The sequence below is a fragment of the Phyllostomus discolor genome, chromosome 5, assembly GCF_004126475.2.
Source record: "Phyllostomus discolor isolate MPI-MPIP mPhyDis1 chromosome 5, mPhyDis1.pri.v3, whole genome shotgun sequence".
Taxonomy (NCBI): Eukaryota; Metazoa; Chordata; class Mammalia; order Chiroptera; family Phyllostomidae; genus Phyllostomus; species Phyllostomus discolor.
In genome coordinates, this window is record NC_040907.2 from 46,182,031 (window position 1) to 46,200,294 (window position 18,264).

Genomic DNA, 18,264 nt, shown 5'->3' on the forward strand with positions numbered 1-18,264 from the left:
GAGACCCAGTTTCCTTCCCATCACTATTGGCTCTCCTCCGTGTATCTTCCTTCATCTCTTTTATGGTAACCTGCATCTTTTCATCTAATTTGCACCCAAAATCAACCAATTCTGTGAGCTTTCTGATCACCAGTGTTTTGAACTGTGCATATGATAGATTGGCTATTTCTTGGTCGCTCAAAAGGATGAGTCCTGGGGGACTGATCTGTTCTTCTGTTGGAAACATGTCTCTCCCTGTCTCTCCCTTTTTTTTCTTTTTTTTCCGGTCTGGTTGCTCTTGTTATGGTGAGGGGTGGAGCCTTAGGTGTTCACCGGGGCTGGGCACCCCAGTCCCTAGATTGTGACGTTATATGTGGGGGCGGGGGTGGGAGCAGGGATGGGAGGGAACAATGGTGGTAGTTCCATTCTCCTGGGATCTCAGTCCCTTCTCTGGGATCCTGGGCTGTGAGCTCTGCCCTGGTCCATAATCGCCGCCTCACTGGGTCTGCCAGCCACAGCTTGCGTACTCAGGGTGCACCACTGAGTTTTTGTGCGCCCCAGATGGCTTACGCACCGAGTTTGCGCCACATTTTCCCAGACCTCCTTGAGCTGCCGACCTGCGCCCACCCGGCTCATCCTCTCCTACCAGTCTGGATGTACGGGTCTACTTCAACTTCTTGGCTGTCCAACTTCCATTCAGATAAATCCTCTGTCAGTTCTAGGTGTTATTCTGGCTCTAAATTGTTGTTCTAATCTTGGTTGTGGGTGGAGGTATGGTGCGTCCACCTATTCCTCCATCTTGCAGGAAGTCTCTTTACCATTTCTTTTTAATGGATGGAATAATTCAGTTATAGCCTTAGCAAATTTGAAGATTATAATACAAATATTTTTGTCTACATTCACTATACAGTGCATTAGCTCTTTAGGACTAATTTACTACTGGTTTCAAATTTTGTACCCTTAAATAACATGTCCTATCCCCCTATCCCCTGGCAACCACCAGTTTTTATAAAATTTTTTAAAAGATTCTACATATAAGTAATACCATTACTTGCTATTTGCTTTCACTGCATGTCCTTTTGTACAACTTGACTTTTTTTACTATGTATATATATATTGCTTCTTTTAAAATATAGTAAGTTAAACAAAAAAATGCTTTCCTCTCACCATATTTTGCCATGTATAATCTGTACTTTATTGCCCAAATTTTTTAGGAAAAAATAAGGATGCGCATTATACATGGGTAGTACTAATTCCATATCTATATAAATGTCTTTAATTCTTTTATTTATGCTTATATGTTAAAAGTGTAACTCTAGAAAGCAACAGCATTATCATATGGAAAATAATACCCTGGAATATGATAATTGGTTTTGTTTCTAAATATAAACAAATAAATAAAATGAATTAAAAAATTAAAAGATTTTTTCCTGAAAGTATGGGCCAAAGACATGGGTACACATTATACACAGCAAAATACAGTAATATCTAGTTGAGATAGGTTTCACTGAGGAAATGAGAACTTTAAATGTGGGAAGGAGGGAGTAGTAATTTATAACAGAAGTATGTTGGGATAGGGCACATGAAAATATTTGCAGCTGAGGGGAGTAGGGCTAGGGAAGATAGCTAGGAAAAGCAGATAAAGGGGTATGGGACTAGATGTAGGAGATGCCAAACAAGACTTCTCTGAGAAACTCTGTATCCTCACCATACTCTAAATGGTACTCATTTTCCATCTTTTAATGTAGTTCAGCTACATTATGGAAAAAATCCATTTGAGACCCTGACCTTGAGGTATAACCACAAATTACACCATTTGTATGGAAAATTCACTCTAAGTTCCACTCAAATGGTTTAAAAACATTTTGAAACATTACCCACTTCTAAGTTAGCACAGGTATATTAACATAAGACCACAAGCTTCCAATGGGTAGAAACTTCATTTTCCTCATTTCTACCCATCCATGATATTATGTGGCACAAAGAAGATACAGCTGAAAGGGTAAACGAGCTGAACATATGAATTACTTTGAATATTTGATCACTGTCCTCCTTAGTTCAATTTCTCTAGCCTCAGTGAATAAATACTCTTTCCAGAATATATAGGCAGCAGCTTTCTGCAGATAATGACTTCATTCAAAGGACCTCTGGCAAGCCAATATGAAAATAGCTAGGTGCTGGCAAGTAAGCCTTCTAGGTTCCTCTAGATTGCGTAATCTGCAGGCTTCACTGTGTTCTTAGCTATCAAACCAGCTATTTGTTAGGCGTTATGTTCCTAGACAACATGTTACTTCTCCATCCATGTAAATCTGAATAGAGCTCCTCAGTTTAAACCTAAGCTGGTCTTGATGTACAAGTTGGGAAAAGTGGGCTCGATGAGCATTAAAATTAAGGTATCACATATCACCATTATGTGAACACTGCAAAACATATCACAAAGTATTTCACTTCTTTAAGAAAGACTACTTTAACTCAGGTATAACTCTTTATTAATTTCTGTAAGAAAATAATTTCTCTTAAATTATCACTAAACAAATATGACCCCTCTCTTTCAAGACATATGTATATTATTTCAAAAACAACAAACTTACTCATCGTCTTTTGTTATAGATTTCTTTCTCTTGGTTAAACTGAGATGATTCAATGTTTTTCTCTTTCCTATACATGTGCAACAAAAAAAATGAGGGAAAATTGTCAAATTTTAAATAAAATTCAGATCACCAAATTTTAAATAGAAAATAAAAGGATAGACAAATAAAAGGAAAGTAAGAAAAACATATCCTGAAATTTGCTATGGGAAAAATTTTTTGCTGTTACAACTTTTCAATAGTTATTTTACATTTTTCATTTCTTATTTTCCTATTTTTTATTCATGATGATGTTATATAAAACAATTCTTTTTAAAAGAAGGGAAGGGAGGAAGTAAGAGAGGTAGAGAAATATTGATGTGAGAGAAAAACGTCAATTGGTTGCCTTCTGTACCCACCCTGACCAGAGACCGAACCCACAACCCAGGAATGTGCTCTGACTGAGACTTGAACTGGCGACCTTTTGGTCTAAGGAACAACGCACAACCAACTGAGCCACACCTGCCAGGGCTAGAAAAAACAATCTTTTGAAAAAAATTTCCACTGGGGCTTATATATTAAAGAGAAAACTAGAGAAACTAAGTTATCCTTCATATGTGTACGGGGTTAAAAATGTTAGTTTGATTTCATAGCTCTAGTAGAACTTAAATGTTTACACCTATTAGTGGTCAAGTAAACATTGGTTTTATGAGCTAACCATTTGGTTGGTTGTTCTAGATTATAGTACAATATACATTATATACTTTAAACATATTTGGTATATAAATATTTCAAGGCACATTAGCATAGTTAATTAAAGATTCAGTGTCTTACATATATGGCCTTTGATGTTTATTAAAAGAATAAACAAGCAAATGAATGAATAATCCAAACTCTTTACTATTAATGACAAACACTAAAGAAAAATCACTTTTTAAAATGTTTAAATGATGACACTCCCCTCATACTATTGCATATTTTTATGCAATTCCATTTGTTCAACAACTGGCACAAGAACTATTATTTACTCAATGTTCTTATTACTTTTCAAAAAAACTGTTCAATGTAATGTATCGTGAAAAACTATCTGACTCTCCAACAGAAACCAATGTGAGCCACTTAATTTCAAATCTTCTAGTAGCAAAATTTTTCTAAAAAGTAAAAACAGAGCCACAAGCCAAGAAACACCATGGTTTGCTGGCAGCCTCCAGAAGCTAGGCAAGAGGCATGGGATGAATTCTCTCTCAGAGCCTCAAGAAAGAACCAATCCTGCCGACACCTTGATTTTTGGCATTTTGGCCTCCAGAGCTGTGAGAGAATAAATTCCTGTCATTTTAAGCTACCAGAAAAAAAAAAAAAAGAAAAGAAAAGAAGGAAAAAACCAAGTGAAATAAATTTTGATGTTTCATTTAACCCAATATACCCCAAATACTATAATTTTACACATACAATATAAAATTATTAATGAAATAATTATTTTTTCACACTAAATCTTTGATATGTGGTGTGTATTTTATACTTATGGCACATCTCATTTCAGACAAGCTACATTCCAAATGCTCTACATGTACTGAACAGTATAGGATTATACCACAGAAGGCTCTAATATTTCTAGATGAAGTCAATTATACTGATAATGTGAAGGCAATTTCTTTAAATTTTCAAGTGTAATTTATTAAATATTAAGAAATATATAATCTGCAACACATTTTACAATGCTGGTTTGCATTTTTTAATTTAATTTTTATTCCATTAATTATACTTGTTCCTATTACTAGGGGGAATACTTATTTAGAGTATATTTCCCAAGACCTGGTATTTATAATTTCATTGAGTAAATTGGTTCAGAAGGTGATTAATAATTTCCTCACTTATTCTGAACTTTATACTTTCTCTAAAAAAATTGTAACTAAACTGTTATCTCAAATTAGACTTTAATGTCAAAAATCTTGTGATTTAGAAATTTTGCTAAAGTACTAGTTACCTCTCTTGCTTAGTAACTTTTCATTACTTGACTTGTCTGCACCGTTAAATTTAACAGAATAAATTAATATGGTTAACAGTTTATTTAATGAAAAATATAAGGGTAAGAAGGTAACATTTATCATTTTGTAGAACTTTGAAGAAATAAGTCTCTTAGAAGCTGTCTCTCTAAAGAAAAAGTCAAGCTGGAAATGTATGTTTTGTAGAAAACCACAGATGAAAACCCATAGTACACATTAAACCTTTATTTTGGAAAATTAGTATTAATTAATTACCTGAATTTTGTACTATGGTGTCTGTATTCAATAAATCTCCACAATGATATATTAAATTACTCTGTTCTTTTACCTTGTATTTAATTTTCACATTTTAGCACCCATCAGTAATGTTAGGTGAGAAATAAGAATGCTTTATTTAAATTTTCACCCATTCAATACTTTTCTAAACAGTTTTATTATTGTAAGAGGATTAGTCAAATCTCCTCCTATAAAATCAATAGCATTAATCTCAATTTTTCCATGGAAGAACTTATGTTTTTATTATATATTTCTGATTGATAAGTAGGAAGAGTTTTAAAGTCTCTAAGAATAGCACTTGCATCAATTATCAAAGACTGTTAGTAGACGCTAATATATCATTAGGAGTTTTCTAGTTACTTAATAGCTACTTTGTTTCATTCCATTCTATTAGCAATTAACATATGTTAAAAGGCTATATGGTCTTCTTCTTGCTAGGTAGGTTATATATAACTAACAGCTGTATATCTGACTCCCTTTAGATGTAATTTTGCAAAACTGTAGTAATAAACATACCATCACTAAATATGGACTGTATTCAAAATTGTATGTGGACATTCTAGTAAGGTTCCAGGGAGCCCCTTCAGTAACTAATGAAGATAGTTTACAACAAATCATAACATTTAGAAGTACAACCAATGATGATGATAACATTCATTTATATAGTATTTTTAGGGCTAGACACTGTTTTTTTTTTAAATGTTACATATATTAACTAATCAATTTGCACAACTCTGAGGTGGTCACTCTTATTCTCATTTTGCAGATGAGGAAATAGAGGCATAGAATGATTTACATAATTTGCCCTCAGCAGCCCTAAAAGTAGTGGGTGGCAGAGTCAGGCCCTAAACCCAGCCAGCTGGCTGTAAAGACAGCGCTCTTAACCATGATGCTATGCTTATTTATTAACAGATTAATCTAAAGTTCAAACAGGTCTAGGCTAGTATCATGCTGCTTCTAGATACACACACTTTGTAGCTGACACACATCTCAGGCATCATTTGGTCCCAAACCAAAAGCTATGATTTGAAGAAAATTTTGATTGACCCAGAGAGATTCAAATGATTTATGTAAGGTGTCACATACAAGTTAGTAACTTTTTTTAAAAGTTATTGCTAGATCAAGTTGGAACTTGCAGGCTAACAGGCAAATCAAATCCTGTTATTCTCTTAATTGACCAAATTAGTATTAGTAAACAAGTGTGGAAAATGAAGAAGCCCTTTAGAGGAACAATTCATGAAAAATAACAATGTTAATGGTGCTTATTAAATTTAAAATACCTTTACTGAGTCCTATGGAAGAAAATACAACATTCTTAAAGTATTACTTATAATATTGATTAGAAAGGTATCAATGAGAAAAGTGGAATGGCTTTTTTATCTACAAAAACATTTAAGAGGCAGCAATGGAACAGATTTTAAAATCTTTTTAAAAAAAATATATTTTATTGATTATACTATTACAGTTGTCCCATTCTCCCTCTCCCTGATTCCCCTCTGCCCTGTATACCCCCTCCCACCTGCATTCCCCTATTTTAGTTCATGTCAATGGGTTGTACATATAAGTTCCTTGGCTTCTATATTTCCTATATTATTCTTAATTTCCTCCTGTCTATTTTCTACCTATTATTTATGCTACTTATTCCCTGTCCTTTTATCCCCCTCCAATTCCCTCACTGATAATCCTCCATATGATCTCCATTTCTGTGATTCTAGTCCTATTCTAGTTGTTTGCTTAGTTGGTTTTTGTTCTTGTTTTAGGTTAGGTTAATAGTTCAGTTTGTTCTCATTTTACTGTTCATATTTTTTATCTTCTTTTTCCTACATAAGTCCCTTTAACATTTCATATGCTGATGGCTTGGTGATGATGAACTCCTTTATCTTGGCCTTATCTGGGAAGCACTTTATCTGCCCTTCCATTCTAAAAGAAAGCTTTGCTGGATAGAGAATCTTGGATGTAGGTCCTTGCCTTTCATAACTTCAAATACTTCTTTCCAGCCCCATCGTGCCTGCAAGGTTTGAGAAATCAGCTGACAGTCTTATGGGAACTCCTTTGTAGGTAACTGTCTCCTTTTCTCTTGCTTTTAAAATTTTCTCCTTATCTTTAATCTTGGATAATGTAATTATGATGTGCCTTGCTGTGTGCTTCCTTGGGTCCAACTTGTTTGGGACTCTCTGAGGTTCCTGAACTTCCTGGAAGTCTACTTCCTTTCCAGATTGAGAAAGTTCTCCTTCATTATGTTTTCAAATAAGTTTTCAGTTTCTTGTTCTTCCTCTTTTCCTTCTGGTACCCCTATGATTTGGACATTGGAACATTTAAAGATGTCCTGGAGGTTCCTCAGCCTCTCCTCATTTTTTTTTTTGAATTCTTATTTCTTCATTCTGTCCTGGTTGAATGTTTCTTTCTTCCTTCTGCTCCAAACAGTTGATTTGAGCTCCAGTTTCCTTTGTTCCACTGTTGGTTTCCTGTATATTTTTCTTTATTTCACTCTGTATAGCCTTCACTTCTTCCTTTATTTAGTGGATATACTCAATTATTCCTGTGAGCATCCTAATTACCAGTGTTTCAGACTGTGCATCTGGTAGGTGGGCTATCTCCTTTTCATTCAGTTTTTTTCTCTGGAATATTGCTCTGTTCTTTCATTTGGGCCATATTTCTTTGTTTCAGCACACCTGTTATGTTGTGAGGGGTGGAGCCTTAGGTGTTCACCAGGGCAGGGCAACCCACATTCTGGATGCATTGTGGCACTATATGGGAGGGAGGGGTCAGAGAGGGAACGATACTGCTTGCTCGGCTTTCCACCTGCTTTCAAGAGACTGGCAGCTTCTTCTGCCCCCACAACCCCCACAGGTTTTTACATCCAGAGGTTCTGAGGCTCTATTTTCCCATGTTGGAATGCTGGGTTGTGCAGTCTGTCTCGCTCCTTAGTAGTCCCTCCCAGTTTATCTACATGTGAATGTGAGACCACCTGGCCTGCCAGCTGCTGCCTTACCACAAGTCCTCTCCACTCAGCTTCCCGTCTCGTCCCCTCCTACTAGGCTGGATGAATGTTTCTTCTTTAACTTCTTGGTTGTCGCACTTCCATACAGTTCGATTTTCTGGAAGTTCTGTGTTGTTTTGTTTTTGTTTTTTTAAATTGGTGTTTCCCTCTTTTGGTTGTGCAAGGAGGTGAAGCATATCTACCTACACCTCCATCTTGGCCTGAACACAGAGCTGCTTCTTCCTTCATTTCTCTTTATTGTTTTAATCGTATTCTGTTTATATTTCTGTGCTGTTACATTGCTGCAATCTGAGTGATTTCTACAGCTCTATTGTCTAATTTATAAGTATTCACTTTTGCTATGCAAATTTATTGTTTATCCTTCTACCCTAATTACTAAAAACATAACTCTGATGCATTCTGGGGAGTAAAGATGAGCAAAAGATGTACCAGTCTTCCTCTCCTCTGAAAGCATAAGTTTGGAGAAATTTGCTAAGGGATGGGGGGGAAACAAGGTAATGACACACAAATATGTATATATGAGAGAGATAAATGCGTGTGTGTGTATTTATACAATATATATATATATATATATATATATATATATATATATATATATATCTCTTAAATGTATAAGGTTGAATCAGTCACCCCATTTATGGTCCATGCAGAGTCTAAGTAGAGGAAAGACTTATAATCAGATTTTTCTTCCTTTTACAGTTAGAAATGAATTTAAATTTAATATTAAGTAAATTGTTCACATACCACATGGTTCAAGGTATACTAGATGTACATATAAATATCTAGAGATAGGGTATTCCAGAGACAACTGCAAGTACAGTGTTCTTGTGGTGGGAAGGGGCTCAGCATGATTAACAAATAGCAGGAAAGAATGGCTAAAGTATTATAAGCTTGGGAAGGGTAGTAGTAGAAAATAAGGCAGGTGATATGCTCAGGTATTAGATGATGTATGGCCTTAAAAGTCATGATAAGGTTTTGAATTATACCCCAAGTGTGATGAGAAGTGTGTAGTAACTCAAATGTCCTTGAAAATGTTAGGTAAAAGTCCTTATTTAAATCATATCTTATGTTTTGTACAATATTTAAAAAATGAGGATTGTTAATAGAAGTTATGACTTCATTTGGAATTTAAATTACTTCATATGAGTTGGGCTTTTTAATTTCTAAAACATGTAATAAGATGACATAATCTGATGTAAGAACCTAGACAGAATTCTCTTACTTTGAGACTTCTGTATGTGAGATACATATATCAGAGTATATAAAACACATTATCTACAGTTTAATAAAAATTATACAGTGACCCAGTGTAACCACAATATATGTTAAGAAATAGAATATTACCAGCTCCCCAGGAACGCTTGCTATATGACTTTTTAAAAAAGAGCTTACTTAGTACTATAATCTGTGATAATTATCCACTTAAATGTCAACTGGAATCATGTGACCAATCTTTTTATGGGCAAAAGGAATGTTCCCTTAAGTCCATATTTAATTTCAACATGGAAATTGAGTACATATCCACTTAGAACCTATTCACATTTCAATATGGAAATGTACCACCTCTAAGGCACTAATTGTTAATTTTAAACAAAAGATATATCAAAAAAGGTACAAAAAACAGAACTATAGAGCTTGAAGAAAATGTGTACATCTTCGTACATTTTTGTGAAAGCAAACCTAATAGTAATAGCTTTAACATAAAAAGCATTTGATTAAAGTAAAATAAAAGTCACTCAAAAGTTTAAGATCTCATTATGGGTTTCATTACAACAAATTAGGTAAAATAAGACTTCTTTGTTTCTGTATAGCTTCTAGTATATGCTTAACACTCAATAAATGTGAAACAATAAAATATAAATTAGGCTAATCATATCTAAAATATATTTTATTAAATTTAAGCCTACTTAAAATTTTATATTATAGAAACTTGACATGTCACTGATTCATAACCTTTTCCAATATTAAAAATGAAACCTATGAAGTCTAGATTTCTATATCTTTTAAATAGACATTTTAGCAATAAACTACCAGAGAATAAGAAATATATATGGTCAAATTTAAACTAACAATATTTTAAAATAAAGCATTTCATATGAAATTAGGTTACTTGCTTACAGAAAATTCTACAGATTTTTTTAAAATGCATTTAAAATAATAAAAGAAAAGAAGGGAATGAAATGTAATAAAAGCAGCTATACAAAGATATACAAAGTGTGGATAAGACTAAATGAACAACATGTATAAAAATAACATTTAGGAGTATCATTCTTAAACTGCATAGTGCAGTGGTACCTGAATTATGTGCCCTTTAATTTATGCACATGATGGATAGCTTGTTAAGAGGCATATCTGTGACCATTATAATTGATAGTAGCTGAAGGCAGTCAGGCCATAATTTCTATTTAATGGATAGGACAGTAAGGGAACAAAGTCTGCAGTAGCATTTTAAAGTAAGTACCTAGAAAGTTTACATTTATGTCCAAATTAATATCTATATTCTAGCCTTTTCTATGTTGAATTCTTTAAGAAGAAAAAAAATCAGCTGCAGTAATATCCATATATTATTAAGTCAAAATTTTGATTTAACCAGTAACTAGAAAAATATTACAATAAGTGAAAAAAATGTTTAACTAACCATTTGATGGTCCATTTTTGTGTTCTTGTTCTTTAGACCTTGTGGGAGAAGCGAATGGGCTCAACTGACAAGTTCCAGTTGTTGGAGAATAATCTGTAGTACTTTTCTTCCTTGTGATTTTTGAAGGGCCAAATGGCTGGAAATAAACATTAATTTGGGACAAAAATACTATGTTTAGTTACAGATCTTTGAAAATACCTTTGAGAACTCACAAAATTCAACCAATACTCTTTTTCTTGTTCTTTCTTTTAGATTTTAAACATACTCAATCATCACCTTCAAAATGCACACTATTTTTTCAAGTTATGTATATATTTTAGGTTTCCATATGTATATATTTTGTATATATTTTAGGGCATCTCAGTTGTTTGGTATTTACAAAATTTCAACATTAAAGAGTAACTGCCTTCTGAGATAGTACTTCCAAACTAATTAGAGATGGCTGGCTCTCCCAATTATATCCTGACTTTTGCTGTCAGCTGAACTTGAAGTATAATTACGGGGCTGGGTCAGGGGAACTCTCAGAACTCTTACTAAATCCCACAGGGAAATCCTCGGAAGGGTCAGTACTGTCCTAAACCTTCACAAAGTTGCTCTGTCACTGATAGTCTTTTGCCTTACTGATAACCAAAGTAATGCCTAAACAATTGAGTATGAAATGTAAGGTCTTTGTGAATTTGGCCTATCCTATACAAATCCCCTCTGCAGCTTCCTCCTCTGTGTTTTCACAGACCTTGTGCATATTTCCTATTGAAGTTAGCAAATTTTTTACATTTTTTTTCTGGCCCACTAAAATTTGAGTTCCTGAAAATATCATTTCTTTGTCTTTGTACCCTAGAACTCAAAAAATGTGTGATAAATGAATGACTTATAAGGAACAGTCCACCAAAATACGGATGATACATTATAGAATTGTACAACTGAAATCTATATAATTTTGTTAACCAATGTCACCCCAACAAATTCAATAAAAGTCCAATAAACTTGGCCAAGCCACTATACACATTCATTCCTTAGTTCGTTCATCCAATAATAAATGGCACTTATAGTCCAAGTATCTGCCTACACATACTTGGGCCCTAGCCCTCTCAATCTTATCTTCCCTGGGACATAGTCTTTCTTTGGTCTGGGTCTCCGTTCATGTCTACTTCCTCCGAAAACCATTATCACACTATTAGTTGCTTGCTCTTCTGATTTCCCTTTAAACTTGTTTTCCACAATGCTTACTAATTACCCAGCACTTGCTAACTAATGTGTACAAACAAAGAGAAGAAGTTGTTCTGGCCTCAGACACAGCAGTGAAGGGGTATTAAGGTAGTGTGTGTGCTAAGGAAATTGAGACAGAAAATCAAAGCAGGCTGCAGTAACCTCACAGCACGACTCCTATGAGGGGGGCAGGGTGAGGCTTAGATAAGTGAAAATAAAATGTATGAAAAACCTGAAATTTAGACATAAAGCAGACACTATAGGGTGTTTGGGGGATAAAGGAAAGGTCTGAAGACTCATACGTTGTCAACATTATGGAAGTGAACTTTAGTTTGGTAGCTGTCTTGAAATAGTTATTTAATTTTCCAATATCAACTACTCTTTATTTTCAAGATGCCATGGCAGAAATAGTGGCTGTGTCCCATTTTTCAATAATCTTGTTATTAGTTCCCAAACCTGAAGCATCAATTTTTTTACAGTTAAGATTTTAAATGATAAATAATTCTTTGTATTGAGGGAACAAGGGCATTCCATTCTTTATTTTATATACCCACAGTAGCCACAAATGTAACCAATATCTTTTTAAAAAATCAAACCATAATATCAAGTTATAACTCTAGCACAATCTTTTTTTGTAGGGTGAAAGGGTTTTAAGTCGCTTTATCAGGTGGTTATTATTACCTCTCCATCTTGAGTTTTCACCTGTTTATATGTATTCAGTCATAAACTATGACATTTATCCAATCCTACCCTACTTTTCCAAGAATTTATTGCCCAGAACTATTTCACTGTATATGTACAAGAAATGAAAGTCACTACCCTAATGTACATTTATGTCAATCTGTTTTCCTATTTTCACCAAAAAATTATTTTTTCCAATTGCCAAATATCTAAACATTGTAACTGTAGATCATACATTTCTCCTTGAAAACAATTTTCTAGCTTTCATAAAATAAGTCTTTGTGTGTGCATGTGTGTGTATGTGTATATATTTTCCCTCACCTTAAAAATACTGAGTCTCTTTCTTTCTTTTTTGGTCATCTGTGTTGCTTAAAAGAAAAAATGTCTATCTACAATTATTATGCATAGAGTAATACATACTTTTCCAGTAAATATTCTTCAGTAAATAAATATTATATGTCTGTCTACTGATACACACGAAGGCATAATTTTACTAAGCCCCCCCCCATAAGTTGTCTCAAGATATGCTTTTAAACCTTAAAGATGGCTAAAAGTGACCCTAGAATTGATGTGAGAATTTCCATTCTACCATCAAACACTGAAGGACTTGGCCTACTAATTAGTCTCCCACAACAGGAAAAGTTAAGAAGACTGGGGATTGCCAGGCCATTTTCAGTGGTTTTTCCATACAAACTACTTGTACTGGCTTATGCTGTGGACTTTCCTAAAATCTCTCAAAGAGCACCTGGCCTCAGGGAGCCTCATACCTCTCGTTAAGTGGCTGCAAACCTGGCAAAGCTGGCAAAGCCAGACTTGATTTGAAGCTTAGCCTCTCTTGGGTACTTCCAAGCCCAGCACAAGTAGCAGCCATCTGCAGATCGCTTTGTAGCTCAGGCAGGGTGGCCCCAGGCAGGGCACACACAGTGACAGACCTCGGCCTGCACCTCCTGGGAGGCCCCAGAGCCAGCGCACACAGTAGACAGCTTCAGACCACACCCAAGCACCACCCGACCACCTCCACAAGCTACACACTCAAGGGGCAGACTCAGGGAGCATCTGAGATCTATGGCGTGTGTCACACTGGTTTGGCTCAAATAAGCTCATAAAAATTCTCCACAGGTTTGGCATCAATTTGTTTGGTAGCTGGCAAGAATCCCAAGAAGTACACCCAGGACCACCCCATGGACCTGGTGCTAGGTATAAGCAAGGTCCCATTGTACCCCACCAGCTCCTTGCTTCGCATCAAGTGAATTTGGTGAGCTCCCAGAAGACAAAGACTTTAAAGACTGTTGACTGCCCCCTGGTGACAGTTTATTGGAAAGGACATCTAATAAAAGACACACTCCAACCTTGTTGGAAAGAATCTACTCAGGTGCCTAACCATGAATGAACATCTACACCTGTCAAAGATTCCTTGAGGATGAGGAGCTGCTAGCACGAAACGGAGACAGCTATCCCAAGACATTAACATGGCCTGAGTATCTACAGAATGATAGTGAACTTGGAATCCATTTTGTTTGATTATCTTTATCTGTCTGCTAATGATATTAGTCATATTAATAGCTATATTTGTCCTTTGAGTTTTTCCATTTAGTCCAACTGCTTATGATTACTGAACATGTACGAGATATCTGATAATATACTTTTCACGGCTCATGTCAATATTGTACTAAATACAGAAAGGTGAAAAGGTAAAACTGGGATCACAATAGTTCATAGGACAGAAATGATCCAGAATGTTTTTTTCACAATGAAGACCACAGATCTGATTGTCTTCCATTTACCTTCCCTTTTTTAGAAAAAATTTTGCTTTAACTCAGGTCCCATCCTCAGTAGTCATCAAGACATCAATACCAAGACTTCCTAGGAATGAGCCTTCCAAGGGCTGTGAGACCATACTACTCGACCAAAAAGCGGGTCATCAATGCATCCTTTGGATTGATTATATCCAAAATGTTAAACAAACAAAAAAGCAAAAGGTAGAACTGTGGAGGAATAAAGAGGTTCTATGAAAAGTAATCTCACAGGGTGACCTGATCATAAATTCCTAGCTGGGCAAGTTATGGTGGAGGGTCACAACCCAGGCCTAAAACTTTTTTAATGAAAGGTTTTAAAGCAGTTCCTGTGTATTCTGTCTAGGCCACAGGTGGCAAAAACAAGGCCCGTGGGCTGAATCCAGCCTTCCACCTTGTTTTATCCTGCCCAACACCTTGTTTCTACCCAGTGGCAGCACTGAGCTCCTTGCCCCTAGTTAAGGAGTAGTTACATTTATACAGTCCTAAAATTACATTTGGCCCTTTGAAGACAACCAAGAAGCTGATGTGGCCCCCAGCTGAAAATGAGTTTGATACTCCTGGTCTAGGTTAACACACCTTTGAAATGTCAGAAGTAAGGTATTAACTCCCAAAAGAGCACATAATCTTGTTAACTATCCTATAATCTAATCCCTGCCTTACTTCCTCTAATATTCCTTACATCCCCTCCTTAATTTCAAATGCATAAAAGAAGAAGCAAACTGTTATTCTGGGGAACATTTGAGATCTTGTTCCATGGCTTATGTCATCAGTTTGGCTCAAATACATTCTTATTTAAAAAGGCGGGGAGGCAAGCCCTGGCTGGTGTTGCTCAGTGGATTGAGCACAAGCCTGCAAACCAGAGGGTTGCTGGTTCGATTCCCAGTCAGGGCACATGCCTGGGTTGTGGACCAGGTCCCCAGTAAGGGGTACATGAGAGCAACTACACATTCATGTCTCTCTCCCTCTCTTGCTTCCTCTCTAAAAGAAATAAAAACAAACAAATAAATAAATAAAATTCTTTAAAAAGGTGGGGCAGAATCAGTGGGCAGCAGAGCCTCACTGCAGTAAGTCCTGCTCCATAGAGTTGGTCCCTGTAAAGCAGATCCTCCACAGTGGTCACGGCCAGCCAAGCGGCCTAAAGGTAAATCCTTCTCATTGATGTGCCCACAGCAATCAAGGCTCAACTACAACAGGAAAGTGAATGCAGCCTACAGAGGGTTTATACTTGGATTGACCAGTTTGGGTGACTGGACAGCCTGTGTCACTGGGCCCTACAGAACACTTACTACATTAGGCTACTCTACCAAGACCAGGAGACTTAGCAGCTCTAACTAATACATAGAAGCCAACACAAGGAGGTTGCCAAAATAGGGAGACAAAGAAACATGTCCCAAATGAAAGAGCAGAACAAAACTCTAGAAAGAGAACTAAACAAAATGGAAACAAGCAATCTACTAGATGCAGAATTCAAAACACTGATCATAAGGATGCTCAATGAACTTAGGAGAAGAGCAGATGAACTTAGTGAGAACATCAACAAAGAGCTCTAAGAAATACAGAAATGGAACTAGAAAACATTTTGACAAGAACCAGTAAGAAATTAAGAATACATTAACTTAAAGGAAGAACATATTACAGGGACTCAATAATGCAGTAGATGAAGCATAGGATCAAATCAGAGATCCGTAAGATAAGAAGGCAGAAAACACCCAATCAGAACAGCAAAAAATTAAAAAAAAAAAAACCATAAAATAAAAAATGAGGATAGTATAAGGAACCTTGGGACAACTTCAAGACTACCAACATTTACACTTGGGGTGGGGGGTGGCGTGCCAGAAGAAGGAGGGAGCAATGAATTGAAAACCTATGTGCTCTCCCAGAGGTGAGAGGAGGTCTGAGTTTTGAGTCAGTGGCAGTAAATTCCCTACCCACTGGACAACGGGATGCTGGAAGGATTCAAAGGCCAAGCGAGGTGTAGCTGCTGGGGGGCATTATCCTGCTCACAGCCTCTGCGTCCTGCAATAATACCATTCAAGACTTTGGAGCTCCCTCTTTGGGATTGGTGTTCAGACCCACCTGGGCCCGCAGCTGCTCTGGCACGGTAGATGGCCTGGATATGGAAGTCAGGGCCAGATCCTGCTGGGTTCCCTGTGCAACCAGCACTCAGCTTCAAGTTAAGCCAGTTCAGCCTCATATAGATTTACAAACGAACTCCTTGAACCTTGCCTTTATTTCACCAAGTGACCTCAGGACCTTAGTTTTGTAAGCCCTTCTATGCCACATCAAGCTCACACTGGCTGCCACTCAGGTTGGAGGCTGCCAGCTCCAGGAACTGAACAGCTGGAAAGCCAACTGGGGTGGTGCTCAGGTGCCAAATTTTTCATGGCTGCCAGGTTCCACAGGTGTGCTGCCTTGGGTGTATTCTAGTTGTCCTGCTGGGGGTGGAATGTCCCTGACTGACCAGGCCTCTGATGTGGCAGGTGGGGAATGCTGAGAAAGTGCTACAGTGAAACTAACTGACCCCTGCTATTTGGGTAGCTTTCAAGGGGAGGTTTTTATTTTCCTGGGAAAATAAAGTTTGCAGACCTGCTGTAAAAGATAGTTTCTTACTTTTATTCTTTTCATAAAGACATTGTAAAAGAACAAATCACTGAGTTTGAATTAAATTGAAGAAGGTGATTCTTTTACCTCTAGAGTTATAGAAAAGCACATTATAAAAACTGCATGGTTGTATAAAAAAAAAGAAAGAAAGAAAACCTATGTGAAAAAGTAATCACAGAAAACTTTCCTAACCTGGTAAAGAAAATAGACACACAAGTCCAGGAAATGCGGAGTCCCAAACAAGATGAACTCAAAGAGGTCCACCCCAATATACATAATAATTAAAATGCCAAAGGTTAAAGGCAAAGAGAGAATCTTAAAAGTAGTGAGAGAAAAGCAGTAGTTACCTATAAGGAAGCTCCCACAAGCTGATTTATTAAGCCAGTCCATGAAAGAAAAATACCATATGACCTCACTTATATGTGGAATCTAATGAACAAAATAAACTGATGAGCAAAAGAGAAACAGAGGCATGGATACATTGGAATTGACTGACAGCTGTCAGAGGGGAGGGGGAGGGAGTACTGGAGGAAAGAAGGTGAACAATGTGGGGATTGCCTGAGAGAATCGGGGGGGCCCTGAGTGGAGGTGGGCAAAGGGAGAAATGGGGACAACTGTAATGGTAAAAACAATAAAATTTTTAAAAAGAGATAAAAGGAAAAAACTCCCCAAAACCAAAAAACCAAGTGTCATCCTAGTATATGAGGTTTTATATTATGTGTATAAACTATTTCTGCATATATAAATGTTAGTATAAATTATGTTATCCAGAAAAATTAATTTCAAATTCTTCATGCTATACCTTTTCAAGCAATATAATTCATAATAAAAGCTAATTTGAAAAGAAAAAAAAAGTCAGCTGATTTCTCAACAGAAACTTTTGTAGGCCAGAGCGACTGGCATGAGATAGTGAAAGTGATGAAAAGCAAGGACCTACAACCAAGATTACTCAGCAAAGCTATCATTTAGAATGAAGGACAGATAAAGAAAGGGCTTCCCAAACAGAAAGCTGAAGGAGTTCACCACCACCAAACCATTATTACAATAAAGGTTAAAGGGTCTTCTTTCAGAAGAAAAGATAAAAAATATGGATAATAAAATGGCAATACATAAGAATCAACAATTATTTTAAATGCAAATGGACTGAATGCTCCAATCAAAAGACATAAGATGGATAACAAAACAAGACCCTTACATATGCTGTCTACAAGCAACTCCCTTCAGATGGAAAGACACATGCAGACTGAAAATAAAGGGATAGAAAAAGACATTTCATGAAAATGTTAACAAACAAAAAAGCTGGCATAGCAATACTTACTCCAGACAAAATAGACTTTAAAACAAAAGCTATATAGAACAATACACAAAGAAGGACCCAGCAACTCCACTTCCGGGTATTTATCCAAAGAAACCCAAAACATTAAATCAAAAAGATGTATGCATCCATACATTTAGTGCAGCATTATTTACAACAGCCAAGATATGGAAGCAACCTAAATGTTCATTAATAGATAAG

General features: G+C 36.3%; 1 protein-coding gene across 2 annotated transcripts in view; it reads right to left on the reverse strand.

The window, feature by feature from the left end:
* The window catches only part of LOC114496960 (integrin subunit beta 3 binding protein), a 57,667-nt gene that overhangs the window by 19,392 nt on the left and 20,011 nt on the right, over nucleotides 1–18,264 (reverse strand). For both annotated transcript variants that reach the window (XM_036026219.1, XM_036026218.1), the window contains 2 exons: nucleotides 10,465–10,600; nucleotides 2,571–2,637 (listed from right to left, as the gene is read on the reverse strand). In XM_036026219.1, coding sequence (XP_035882112.1) covers nucleotides 2,571–2,637; nucleotides 10,465–10,600 — 203 coding nt within the window. The remainder of the gene's footprint in view (nucleotides 1–2,570; nucleotides 2,638–10,464; nucleotides 10,601–18,264) is intronic.